The following is a 14,635-nucleotide window of genomic DNA, read 5'->3' as shown; positions in this document are numbered from 1 at the left end:
TATGTTGTGGCATTTGGTCTGTTCTCATTGATCTTGAGAGGGGTCCTCTCTGCCTCTTGGACATGAATGTTTGTTTCCTTCCCCAGATTAGGGAAGTTCTCAGCTATAATTTGCTCGAATATACCTTCTAGACTTCTCTCTCTCCACTCCCTCAAGGATCCCAGTAATTCTGACATTGGAACATTTCATGGCGTCATTAATTTCTCAGTCTGATCTCTTGGGCTTTAATCTGCTTTTCCTAAGCGTCCTCAGTTTCCTTTTTTTTTTTTTTTTTTGAGAAGGAGAGAATGAGAGATAGAGAGCATGAGAGGAAAGAGGGTCAGAGGGAGAAGCAGACTCCCTGCCGAGCAGGGAGCCCGATGAGGGACTCGATCCCGGGACTCCAGGATCATGACCTGAGCCGAAGGCAGTCGCTTAACCAACTGAGCCACCCAGGCGCCCATCAGTTTCCTTTTTTCCTATCATCTTATCTTCTAGCTTCCTAATTCATTTTTCTTCCTCATTTACCCTGGCAGTCATACTATCCAGTTGAGGCTGCATTTCATTCATAGCATTTTTTAAGTTTGACCTGATTAAATCTCATTTCTGCCCTTAGAGATTCTATATTGTTGCTAGTATTTTTCTCAAACTTAGATATCGACTTCATATTGTTACTCTGAAGTCTATTTCTGACATCATGCTTATATCCATATCCATTAGGTCTATGGCAGAGGCCACAATCTCTGATTCTTTGTTGGGGGTTCCTCTTATTAGTCATTCTGTTGGGGTGTGGTTAGGGAATGTACAAGCAAAATGCACCTGTTTTATAGGGACTTTAGTGTTGTTGGCCTCGTTCTTCCAGCCTGTCTTCTGGGGGAGGGACCTGCCATGCTTTACTCAGGCAACTCTGCCCCTTGTAAAGGGGTGGGCTCAGTGAAAACCGTTTTTTTGGGGGGGGTGTTTTCTGGTGGTTTTCCATGGTGGCTTTCTGCATCTCTTCCCAGAGTCAGAGCAGAAATGACTGCATCCAAGCCTCTGCCTCAGAATGGAGAAATTGCAGTCTGCTCTTCACTGAGCTCTCCAGGCCATACTGTCTCCATTTCTGTCTGCATTGTTAAAAACTGCAACCTCCCCAGTTGTGTACCCACAGCAATACTCCCAGTGGTGGAACCCAGGGCCAGGCATGTCTCTGCCCTTTGTGCTTCTAAAACCATGAGCCACCCCTAGATCTTGTTTGGGGGCTGCACTAAACTCTTTTCCCTGCCACTACCAGTCTCTGAGTCTGTGCCCGGTGCCCAGTACGGAACTCTTTTGCACTCCAGTGTTATATCACCTTCCCAGCACCAGCTTTTGGCACTTCCCTCCCCCTTCTGTTTATCTTCCAATATCTGCACGCAGAATCACAGCTCCTTGCTTCATACCTTTAGGCCATCGGAGATATTCTGTTTGTAGATATCCAGGTATATATTTTTACATCTCAGGCTGATTTTGTGGGTGTTCAGAATAGTTTGGTAGATATCCAGATAAATTCAGGGGACCGGTTGAAATAGGGTCCCCTACTCCTCCACCATCTTTTCCGTCCTACCTTTTTATGTCCTTTAGCATGATAAATTGTTTCCCACCCCCTCACAATCTGGAGGTGTCTTTGTATCTAAAATGAGTCTCTTGTAGACTGCATATCAATGGGTCTTGTTATCTTATCCAATCTGATACCCTGTATCTTTTGATTAGATCCTTTAGTCTGTTTACATTCAGAGTAATTATTGAAAGTTATGAATTTAGTGCCATTGTAGTAACTGTAAGATATCTGTTTCTGTAGATTGTCTCTGCTCCTTTTTGGTCTTTGTTACTTTTGGGCTCTTTCTTCACTCAAAGGATTGTTTTAATATTTCTTCCAGGGTTGGTTTAGTGATCACAAATTCTTTTAATTTCTCTTTGCTCTGGAAGCTCTTTACCTCCCTTTCCATTTTGAATGACATCTTTGCTGGTAAAGTATTCTTCGACGCATATTTTTCTCATTTAGCATGTTGAATATATCATGCCAGTCCTTTTTGCCCTGCTAGGTCTCTGGGGACAGGTCTGCTTCCAGCCTTATGTTTCTGCCCTTGTAGATTAAGGACCTCTTGTTTGGAGCTGCTTTCAAGATTTCCTCTTTATCTCTGAAATTTGCAAGCTTCACTATTATATGCTAGGGTATTGACCTATTTTTATGGATTTTGAAGGGAGATCTCTGTGCTTTCTGGAATTGAATGCTTGTTTCCTTCCTGAGATTAGGGAAGTCCTCAGCTATAATTTGTTCAGATAAACCTTTTGCCCCCCCTTTCCTCATATTCTGGGACCCCAATTATTGTAATGTTATTGCCCTTTATGGTATCACTAATGTCTCAAAGCTTCTCCTCTTGATCTAGTAGTTGTTTTTCTCTCTTTTCCTCAGTTTCCTTACTCTCCATCATTTTGTCTTCTATTTTACTGACTCTTCTGCCTCATTTACCCTGGCGATTAGAACCTCCATTTTTTACTGCATCTCAGTGAAAACATTTTTACTTTCAGCCTGATAAGATTTTAGTTCTTTTATATCTGCAGTAAGAGATTCTTTAGCATCTTTTATGCTTTTTTCAAGCCTATCTTGTATCTTTATAATGGTTGTTCTGAATTCTAGTTCTAACATCTTACTTACCCATATTGATTAAATCTGTGGCAGAGAGTACTAAATCTGGTTGTTTCTTTTCTTTTGAATTTCTCCTTCTAGTCATTTTGTCAGAAAAAAGGGGAAAGAAAGAAAACAAAAAGAAAAAAACAGCAGAAGCAGCAATAATAATACCAAGAACAAAAATGATATCTTCAGGAAGTGATTCCAGTATATGCTGTGTACACTCTGCTGTTGTGTTTTGGCTGCTCTTTCCTGCTGGTCCTCCTTCTACAGAGTTCCTACTTGCTTGTAGTGGGGAGTGTTTGGTCCTTTAAGTAGTTATGCTTTGATTTGTTTGTGAAGTTAAGCTGGAAGCTGAGGTTTTAGAGCTTTCTTTAATCAGTAGACTTGGTAGATTCAGGGGTGTTTTTGGTCTTCTGAGGGAGACGCCTGCTGTTCTGGCTCACAATTTGACTTGCCATCCTAAAGATGCTTCTGCCAGGTCAGGGGATCAGGGTGTAGTGTCGGGGACTGTGGCCTCCCCTAAGGGTACTGTGTTTCTCTCTGGAGTCTGTACTGGTGTGCAGGAGGCGGGAAGGGTGGTATAGGAGGTAGGCTATGGCCTCACCTCATCCTCTTGTCCCTAGGGAGCAGAGTTCTTGACAGCGGCTGCTCAGGAGGCCCTCTTAGAAAAGCAAGCAATCTCCTGTGACCCAGGACCTCCTCAGTTCCCTGCCCTAACTTGTCTGTGTCTGAGTCATTGGTACACCCAGAGCCACAGATCTCCTGTATTTTATCTCTGGCCAGTGGCTGGGATTCAAATCTTAAAGTTTTAAAGGACCTGTTGATGTGTGTGCCTACTCTTGTCCCCTAGAGGGGAGGCTCAGGGCATGCCCAGAACCATCCTGTCCCTGAAAAACCATCACCCAGTGTGTGTGCAGAGGCTAGAGTTTATTGTAACACTCAGCAGAAAGCTGGAGCCAGGTTATCAGCCATCTGCATTTGACTCCATCCCCTACTCCCCTTTGTCCCAGAAAAGCCACTGCAGAAGCTTGAATCTATTGTGGCAGACAGCAAAAATGGCAGCCAGGTTATGCACATTCTGCTCCAATCTCTGTGCTCTGCTCAGTCAGTCCCAGAACAGCAGCTCTTTGGCACACACACAGAGGTTTAAGCCTATTGTGGCTCACACTGAAAATTTAAGAGGTTTTCTCCCCTCTGTGCTCCTCTCTGACCCTGCTGTTGAGCTTCTCTCAAGGCTCCCTGGCTGTCCCTTTGTCTTTGGAGAGGACAAATATGCTCCTCAAAATGCTCTCTAGGAAGGGGAGCAATCTCTTCCTGAACACCTCAGGGATCCACTCGCCATAGCTTATTGTGTGTTCATAAACCGCTGTACTCTTTCCAACTTTCTTCCTCTTCCTGACTTTGCTCTGTGAACCCAGCTTCCTCCCCTTCTCAACCATGCAGTTTCCTAATCCCCCAATTCAGAACTCTGAACCCCGCTTCTGCCAAATTCTCTCACTCCAACTGTGCATAATGTTTCCATACTCCTCGGGTCCTCTTCCTGGTTGTTCAAAATAGTTGGAGGTTGATCTAGTTGTATTCCAAGGATGAGGCAAATTCAGGGTCCCCCTACTACACTGCAATCTTGGAACTCTGATCAAAACCTTTTCTGTTGTGTGTGTGTGTGTGTGTGTGTGTGTGTGTGTGTGTGTGTGTGTGTTTTAAAGTAATAGATAAAGAGAATAGATTGGTGCTTGCCAGATTCAGTAGTGAGGGGGAATTGGAAGATGGGAGAAATGAGTAAAGGTGGTCAGGAGGTAAAAATAAGAATTTGAAAATCAATAAAATGATAACTGAGTACATTGAAAAGATCAGTGAAATTAACATCTAGCAAGAATGACAAAGAAAAAAGAAAGAAGACAGAAATTAGTAATATCAGGAATGAGTGAGGGTATATTTCTACAGACTTTACAGACAGAAAAAGGATAAAAGAGACTATTTCAAACAACTCTGTGTGGACAAATTTGAATGAGATGGATCAATTCCTGAAAAAGTGCAAAATATCACAAATCACCTGATATGAAATAGGTGATTTGAATAACTATTAAAGAAATTGATTTCATCCTTAAAAAATTGCCCCCAAAAAAGAAATCTACAAGTGCCCAAACCTACAGTTAGCATCAACTAATGGTGAAATATAGAATGCTTTCTCCCTGAGGTCAAGAACAAAACAAGATGTCCACTTTGACCACCTTTATTCAATTTGTACTGGAAGTTCTAGCTAATGCAATGAAACAAGAAAAGGAAATAAAAGTAACATAAAATTGCCTGTGTTGGCAATCCTAAGGAAACTACCAAAATAGTCCTATAACCAATAAGTGAATCTAAAAATGTCTCTGGATACAAGATCAACAAACAAAAACCACTTGTGTGTTTATACAGTAAAAAATTAACATATTGAAACTGAAATTAAATATATAATATTATATTCAATCACTGAAAAAATCAAATACTGTAAATCTAACAAAACTAACAAAACGTGTAGAGGGCTTTTATGCTGAAAATTATAAAACATTGATGAAAGAAATCAAAGAAGTTTTAAATAAATGGAAAGACATTTGTGTTCATGGATTGGCAGACTCAACATAGTAAAAATGTAAATTCCTCCAAAATTAATATGAAGGTTTAACATAATCCTTATAAAAGTCTCAATAAAATTTTTAGTTGATGTAGACCAGAAAATGCTAAGATTTATATGGAAAGGAAATATGCTAGTATAGTTAAAATAATTCTAGGAAAAAAAAGATTGAAGTGGAAGAAATCCGCTTACCTAATTTCAAGACTTATTATATAGCTACTGTAATCAAGACTATGTGGTATTTACAGGAACATACATATAGAGATCAATGAAACATTAAAGAACCCAGAAATAGCCCTGCACAAACATGGACAGCTTAGTTGATTTTTGACAAAGATGCAAAAGCAATTCAATGGAGAACGTCTTTTCAAAAAATGGTTCTGGAACTCTTTGATATCCATTGAAAACAGAAATGAACTTTGATCTAAATCTCACACCTTATAAAAAATGAATTCAAAATGGATCATAGATTTAAATTGAAAACATAAAAACTATAAAAAAGTTTAGAAGAAAAGATAGGCAATAATCTACAGGACCTAGAGCTTGGTGAAGTATTTTTTAGAAATGACACTAAAAGCACAATCCATTAAAAAAAGAAGCAATAGCTTAGACTTCATAAAAATTAAAACCCATTTTTTTTTTTTTGCAAAAGACGCAGATGAGGAAAATAAAAGCTACAGACTGGGAGAAAATATTTAAAAACCACATATCTGACAATAACTCATATCTAGAATATATAAAGGACTTTTAAAACTCAAAATATTTAAGAAGTCAATTAGAAAATGAGCAAAATGCATGAAGAAACATTTCACTGAAGAGAGTATATGGATGGCAAATAAGCACATGAAAAGATTTTCAACAACTAACCTTTGGGAAATCAAATTAAGAACTCAATGATCTATCACTGCATGCATGAATGAGAACAGCCAATTTTTTCATTATTGAGAATACCAGATGCTGGCAAGAATGCCAATAAACTGGATTTTTCATACATTGCTGGTAAAAATATAAAATGGTACAATTTTTCTGGAAACAATTTGACAGTTTTTTATAAAATTAAATGTGTAATTATCATATATCCAAGCATTTGGATCCTTGAACCTCTATTCTAGGGAAATGAAAACTGATATCTGCACAAAAACCTGTTCATGACTGACTGTTCATAGAAGCTTTAAGGACTCTAACATTAAAACAACCTAAGTGCCCTTCGATGAATGAATGATTAGACAAACATTGCAAATAAATGGAAAAAAAGTACATAAATATCATGGAATACAACTTAACAATAAAAAGGAATGGACAATTGATACATGCAACTTGAAAAAATCTTCAGAAAATTATGCTGAGTAATAAAAGGCAACTTTAAAAAAATCACATGCTTTATGACTTCATTTATGTAACATTTTTGAAATGACACACTTATAGAAGTAGAAAACAGATTAATGGTTGCCAGGGGTTGGGAATGGTAGATAAAAGAGGACGAAGAATCGTGATAAAGGAACATGGAAGTGTACATACATACTGTGCAATATCAATTTCCTGTTTTAATTATTGTGATATAATTATGCAAAACATAAATCAGAGAAAACTGAGTGAAGGAGATCTACCTTTGAAACTTCTGTGCCTCTAAAACTATTTTAATATAAAACATTTTAAAAATTTGTTCTGAATCAAATGAAATGAAATTTTAGAATACTTGAAATACCCAAGTAACCATTAAAGAGTCAAAGTTAATAGAAGTTACATTTTCACCATGGAAGCAAGATTGGATACGGGATAGGAACTCTAGTTATAGTTATATGTCTGGTCCCTTTAGGAAAAGAATCAATTTGTGTTTTATTTGAAAGTTTTGGTGGGTTATTTCTACAGAATAACAAAAACAAAACCAAAAACAAAAATTTATGTATTTTTAAATATTTAAAAAAGACATAATCATTTAAGAGAAATGCTTTTTAAAAAATTAACATTGTTATGTAATTATTATTTACCAAAAATTTAAATATATTTTGTTTAATTTCCTCTCAAGGTTGTCCTGTTTGAATTGTTTGCTTCATAAACATAAATATCTGCTTATAAATTTTTGTTAGTCCTTTATTCAACATTGTATTGGATATTTTGACACATTATACTATATCAAATTGATAAAATGAGCAATTCCAAAAAAGAAAAAGTAGTCTAAAATAAGTGTTCTGCAATGGACTGCATGTTTCTTTAAAGTCTGAATATTTAGATAAATGTCATCTTTCTGCTAATAATATATTTAAAAGTAAAAGCATAATTATCTTAATTTTTGCATATTGACTAATAGTTAAATTTTATTATTTTAGGTACTTATTTATTTTTAATCATATTTTATGCAGCATCCATTTATTATTTTAATGGCCAGAAATGCTAAAAGTTCTATATTTACAAAAATTCTTTTTGTATTTCTCTTATAAGACTTGGATTGGGAATCGAAGAAGGAAATATCGTTTAATGGGGATTGAAGTTCCGCCTCCAAGAGGAGGCCCTGCTGATTTTTCTGAGCAGCCTGAGTCTGGTTCTTTGTCTGCTCTCACATCAGGAGAAGAAGCTGGTCCTGAAGTAGGAGAAGATAATGAAAGAAATGATGAAGTATCCATCTGTTTGTCTGAAGGAAGCTCTCAAGGTATTTCATATGCTGCACTTTCTAATAATAGCTTTTGTAAATTTGATGGATTTTAACTTTCTTTTCAGCTAATTGCATTTCAAATATAAAGTCTTCAAAACATTTTTTAAACACTTGAAAAGAAATTGATTTATTTTGATTGTATTTTTATATATATACACACACATAATGAAATGATTACTACAGTAAAACTAACACATCCATCTCCTCACAGAGTTACCATTTATGTATATGGTGAGAGCACCTGAAATCTACTCTCTTAGCAAATTTCTAGTATGCAATATAGAATTGTTAACTGTAATAATCATGCTGTACATTAGATCTCTAGACTTATCCATCCTATGTAATTGCAAATTTGTATCCTTTGACTAAATTCCCCCATTTTCTTGACCTCCCTACCATGGTAACGATCATTCTGTCCTCTGCTTCTATTTGACTTTCTAAGAGTCCACATATAAGTGAGATCATGTAGTATTTTTAGTTCTGTGCCTGGCTAATTTCATCTAATATAATGTCCTCCAGGTTTATCGATGTCATTGCAAATGGCAGGATCTCCTTTATCTAAGACTGAATAAATTCTTATATATATGTATATAGGTTTTTATATGTTTATATATATTTCTTTACATATATTATATATTCTTATATATAGGAGATAGATAGATAGATATTTCTCAATTTCTTTATCCATTTATCTGTCAACAGATACTTAGGTTGCTTCCGTATTTTGGCTATTCTATGTAATGCTGCAAGAAATGTGGGAGCACAAATATCTCTTTGAAGTACTAATTTTATTTTTTTTTTGTTTATATATCCAGAAGAGGGATTACCAGATCACATAGAAGTTCTATCTTTAAGTTTTTGAGGAACCCCCATACTGTTTTCCATAATGGCTGTATCAATTTGCATTCTGACCAATGGTGTACAAGAGTTCCCTTTCCTCTATATCCTCACCAGCACTTATTGTCCTATCTTTTTTATTTTTAATGCCTCCACCTAAAGAGTCTCACTGAGTCATCACAACACTTATCTACCACAATAATGATATCTCACATTTAGAAATGTTGGTCATTGTAACAATCCATAATTTTAATTAAGTACGATTGTTTTTTATTTTATTGAAATTCTAATCAATTTAGGTTAGAACATTATAAATGTTTTGTAATAAAAGAGGGTATGGTATAATGTGATTAACACCAGGGTAATAGGCAACATGGGTGAAAGTCCTAGATCTTCCACTAGATGATTATTTGACTTCAGGCAAAACATTTAATTCATGGGGCTTTAGTTCCACATCTGTAAACTAAGGGAAATTGACTGGATCATCTTTATAACATTGCTCATGAGAGTAATGAGAATTAAAATAATAACATGTACTTTTCCAATGAACACTTGTATTGAGTTTAATTTACATATCATAAAATTCATCTATTGTCAATGTAGAATTCAATAATTTTTAGTAAATTTTATAGAGTTGTGGATTATCACCATCACTAAAATACAGCTTTAGAATATTTTCATCACTTCAAAATATTTATTTGAGTTTGTAATCAACCCTCATTCCCACATCCAAACCCAGGCAACCACATATCTACTTTCTGACGATATAAAACTTGTATTTTCTGAGTATTTCATATAAAAGGAATTACACAGTATATAGTCTTTTTGTATCTGAGAGAAAGAGAAAGAATCTTGCACTGACCCATTTTGTTTATTTTACTGATCAGAATATTAACAATATATTTTCCAGTTTAATTTTTGCCTTTTAAATTTGATTATGGATATCAGAAATTTTGCTTGTAGTATTTCTGTTGCCAAATATATCAATCCTTTTCTTTATGATTTCTGACTTTGGTGTCATGATTACAAAGTCCTTTATTGTATCACAGTTATGTTAACATACCCCTATATTTGCTTCTTATATTCTTATGGTTTCATTTTTACAACTTGGCATTTATTCTGCCTAGAATTTATTTTACTTTAACATGTTTGAGGAAAATACCTAATTTTAATTTTCCAAATGGTTAACCAGTTGCCTTTACAATATTTGCTAAATAATCCAACATTATTTCCAGTGAGTTTAATTGTAGCTTTTTATCACGTATTATATACATACACACATATATGTATACATATATATTTTGGATTTCATATTATGGTACATTGATCTGATTGCTTATAACTGTGGCTTTATAAAATATCTAAATATCTGGTAGTGCTCTGATTACTCTTCTTAGCTCTTGTAGCACAGATTCTTCTAGATTAACTTTAGAATTGCTTAGTCATACCTTTCGCCAATCCCTCTCCCCCAAAATCATTTTAAGATTTTTTATTGGCACTACATTAAAAGGATAATAAAATGTGGAAAGATAAATTCAGTTTTGCGTGTGTTAAGTTTTAGATGACATCAGGACATCCATGTAGAGCTGTTCAGAAGACTCATGGATAATATGGGTCTGAAACTCAGAAAAGGAGTTAAGACACGACAAGAAATATAGGAACCACCCATATCGAGGTCAAAAAAAAATAATGTCTAGCCATAGAAATAGAACATTTAGTTAAGTGAGAAAATGGAAAACAAGAAAGAAAGATGTATAAAAGTTGTGTGTTGAGAAATATCCCAATTTGGGAGCTAGAGGAGAAAAGGGAGCCATCAAAAGAATATTCAGGTATAGGAGAATGAGAATGTTATGTTATTAGTAAAATCAAGGAAAGAGAAATTTCAGAAGAAAAAATGTCATTATCTTGGTCATCTTTTGGAAGTTGAATAGAAATTTCTCTCATGTGAAGCATCTAAAATTGTCAAAGGTATGTAAGTGGACAATATAATGGTACCAGAGGATGAGGGACAGGGATATGAGGAGTTGTTCAATGAGTATAAAGTTACAATTACACAACTGTAGTATAAGTGTCAGTTCCTATAGTTGGCAATAAGGGGTTATAGTCTTTTAAAAGCTTGTTAAGAGGGTAAATCATATTGTGTTCTTAACACAAAAAAAGGGACAAAAGAAAACTTTTGGAGGTCATGGACATGTTTATTATCTGGATTGTGGTGATGGTAACATGAGTATATTCACATGTCCAAACTCACCAAATTGTATACATTAATTATGTGCACTTTGTTTACACCAATTATACCTTAATAAAGCAGGAAAATGAAAATAAATTTTTAAAAAAGAATGAGAACCCATTGAATTGGGTGCTTAAGGGATTCTTTCAATAAACAATGTGTGTTGCAAGGTGGAGGCAAGCAGATTGCAATAGGTTGAGTAATGAAAGGGATATAAAAGCTCTCAGCATTGCCAGGGCCATATATTTTAATGCCAAGTGTTTAAAAATTTGTGTGAATATTCAAGTGTTTCCTCTCTCTCTCCCTCTCTCTCTCCTCCCTCCCTCCTTTTGTCTTTCTCTCTCTGCTTTTACCAACATTTGCTGTTGGTATTGATGAAGATGATAACACAGAATTTAGTGTACAGGAAAACTGTGAAGCAGGAAAAAAAGAAAAGCTATTGCATCATTTCCAAATCACTTGTTTATAATCTAACTGGTCCATTAAACCATTTTTGTCTTCTATTATTATTTACTAAATTGTATGTGCCTGTGAATACTTGAATATTTTCAGTGATTTATGAATGGACCTTTAGAGAATGATGACTGGCAGCTATTTGGAAGATAATGGGGATTTGTGTGTTTCTATGGGTTGGGTAGGTGGGAGAGCTATTAAGAAATATTCTGATTAAAGTAAATTACATAAGCCCCTAAAGGGGAGTTTCAATCTATGACTTCCACTTCCCCATCTAAAAGGGAATTAAAAAAAAAAGTAGTTAATGGGAAAAACGTGAGTTAATTTTAAGGTTGCTAATGGACAACTGCTTCTACATTGGCATTTAATAGTATGTTCTCTAGACAGCTGGCATAGTAATCAAGACCTATGAGATAAAGAGAGAGAGAATTTAATATATGAATCAAAAAACACTTGATGGGAAGTGAGATTGCCTAGAATTCCTCTCAGTGGCTTATTTTTTACAGCTCCATAATAACCTTTTCATTCTTATCAGAAGTTGGAACAGAAAAGCATAAAAGATACAAAAAGAGCCTTTTTTGGTACTATTTCCAATGAGTTCTGTACTATTTTCTTCCTCATTTTGCTGATGGAGAATGCTAATCTGATTGATTTAACTGTGTGATCCTTTTGTGATGATTAAGTGAATTGTATCATGTGGCCTAGACTAATATCATAACTTTAAGGTATGCTAACCATATTCTGTTTCAGTTATGAAAATGTAGTTGAATGTGTGTTTACTTTGAGATTTCCATTAATTACATCTGAGAGATATAGAGACCAAATAATCAGAGTAGTTGCCCATACTATTTCAAAAATCTAACAACTTGAAATTCAGTCCTTTATAATATAGCTGTTGATTCAAGAAAATTAGTCTTCTAAATGTCTAAGAAAAAGAAAAATATCTTTAAAGAAGGACTTATATTTTACATGTTAAAAATCAATTAAAAATTGTTAAAGTTTTCTAGAAAAAGCTCTACAAGCTAAAAGAAGCATATTTTTAAAATACAGTAAAAGGCAAGTTTAGCCAAAAATCACCAATAAGTGTTGCTGATCTTTTAGCAGTTTTAGTTTCATTTCTTCTTTTCTGAGAGAACAGGTACTTCCCTGATACAAAGCTTCCGACTTAACCTCTAAGTTCCACCTCCTATCTCTCACTTTCACTTTTCCCATTTCTTTTTCCTTTCCCTGTGGGTAAGTGAAGAGAAAGGAGATGTGATAAAGCTGCCAGGCTTCACCCCTCATACAACTGCAAACTCTAGCAAAAATAATAGATGACTCAGCTCTCTAATGTAAAATTCTGTGTCTACTAAAATATGCATGGATGAGCAATTTTAAGGACTTTTTACTATCCTGAGAATCAAACTGTTTAAAGTATGAGAACAATTAACATCTGTAATGTTAAATTTTATAGCAAAGACCCTTTTCAACTGTATCTATTATGTGGGTGTACATATAAAATAGAGCTCTGCATGGTTACTCAGTTTAAGTGTATGGTTACCATATAGAGTGCCCTCTAGAGTTTGCTGATAATAATTTTACTTATTTATTTTCCAATTTGCAGAGCTGCTTTTCCTGAAGAATAAGCAGACAAAATGACTGTGTTTAGCTTTCCAATTTGCAGTAATGTGGAAGCTATCACTTCATATCTTTTTATTTTAGAAATCTTCAAAACAGTTTTTATTTACATCCAATAAAATAATCAAAACCTACATGTATATTTTGCCAGTAAAGCAGAGGTGTGTATAGTTATGAGAAAGTAAGAACAGAAATATAAGGCAAACCTAAAAGGAATGTTACCAGTAATGATCTTATTGATGGGCACTGTAACCTCTATTCTGACAGCATTAGTACCAATATCAGCTCTGCCCCTAAACCTGTTAACCTCCCCTTCATTTAATTTAGTTGCTTATTACATAGGACTTGAAATTCCTGTGAATTGAAATGTCTAAATAATGAAAAAAGTCTCATCCATCTAGGAATCATTTTTTAAAAAAATTAATTGAATTTATGGTGCTAAATAGAGGTAACAAAAGCATTTGACAAACTACAACATCCATTCATGATAAAAACCCTCAACAAAGTAGGTGGAGAGGGAACATACCTCAGCATAATAAAAGTCATATATGAGAAATCCACAGTAAATGCCATCCTCAATGGGAAAAACTGAGAACTTTTTCTCTACAGTTAGGAACAAGATAGAGATGTCCACTCTCACTACTGTTATTTAACATGGTGCTGGAAGTCCTAGCCATAGCAATCAGAAAACAAAAGAAATAAAAGGAATGCAAATTGGCAAGGAAGAAGTCACACTTTGACTATTTGCAGATGACATGATATTATATACAGAAAACCCAAGAGACTCCAACAAAAAACTGCTAGAACTGCTAAAGGAATTCAGTAAAGTTGCAGGACACAAAATCAACATACAGAAATCTGTGGTACAGGTCTATGATTCAACAGTCTTACACAATTCACAGTGCTCACCATAGCACATACCCTCCCCAGTGTCTATCACCCAGCCACCCCATCCCTCCCACCCCCCACCACTCCAGCAACCCTCAGTTTGTTTCAGCAATTGCACTACTGGGTATTTACCCCAAAGATACAAATGTAGGGATCTGAAGGGGCACATACACCCTGATGTTTATAGCAGCAGTGTCCACAATAGCTAAACTATGGAAAGAGCCAAGATGTCCATCGACAGATGAATGGATAAAGAAGATGTGGTATTTATATACAATGGAATATTATGCAGCCATCAAGAGGAATGAAATCTTGCCATTTTCAACAACATGGATGGAACTGGAGGGTATTATGCTGAGCGAAATAAATCAATCAGAGAAAGACATGTTTCTGTTGCATTTCTATACACCATTAAAGAAGCAGCAGAAAAAGAAATCAAGGAATTAATCCTATGTACAATTGCACCAAAAACCATGATATACCTAGGAATAAACCTAACCAAAGAGGTAAAAGATCTGTTCTCTGAAAACTATAGAACACTTATGTAAGAAATTGACAATGACACAAAGAAATGGAAAAATATTCCATGCTCATAGACTGAAGATAAAATATTGTTAAAATGTCTATACAACCCAAACACTCTACATATTTAATGCAATCCTTACCAAAATACCAACAACATTTTTCACAGAGCTAGAATAAGCAATCCTA

The 14,635-nt window shown here is 35.1% G+C and overlaps 1 protein-coding gene across 2 annotated transcripts in view; it reads left to right on the top strand.

Moving 5' to 3' along the window:
* Nucleotides 1–14,635, top strand: part of HDX (highly divergent homeobox) — a 315,446-nt gene that overhangs the window by 277,351 nt on the left and 23,460 nt on the right. For both annotated transcript variants that reach the window (XM_073880879.1, XM_025852756.2), the window contains exon 6: nucleotides 7,689–7,896. In XM_073880879.1, the coding sequence (XP_073736980.1) occupies nucleotides 7,689–7,896 (208 nt within the window). The remainder of the gene's footprint in view (nucleotides 1–7,688; nucleotides 7,897–14,635) is intronic.

The sequence above is a fragment of the Callorhinus ursinus genome, unplaced genomic scaffold (genome assembly GCF_003265705.2).
Source record: "Callorhinus ursinus isolate GAN/ISIS: 27379988/994484 unplaced genomic scaffold, GSC_fseal_2.0 scaffold40, whole genome shotgun sequence".
NCBI classification, from domain to species: domain Eukaryota; kingdom Metazoa; phylum Chordata; class Mammalia; order Carnivora; family Otariidae; genus Callorhinus; species Callorhinus ursinus.
Note: the sequence above shows the minus strand (reverse complement) of the source record. Positions and strands in the feature narration are given on the sequence as shown.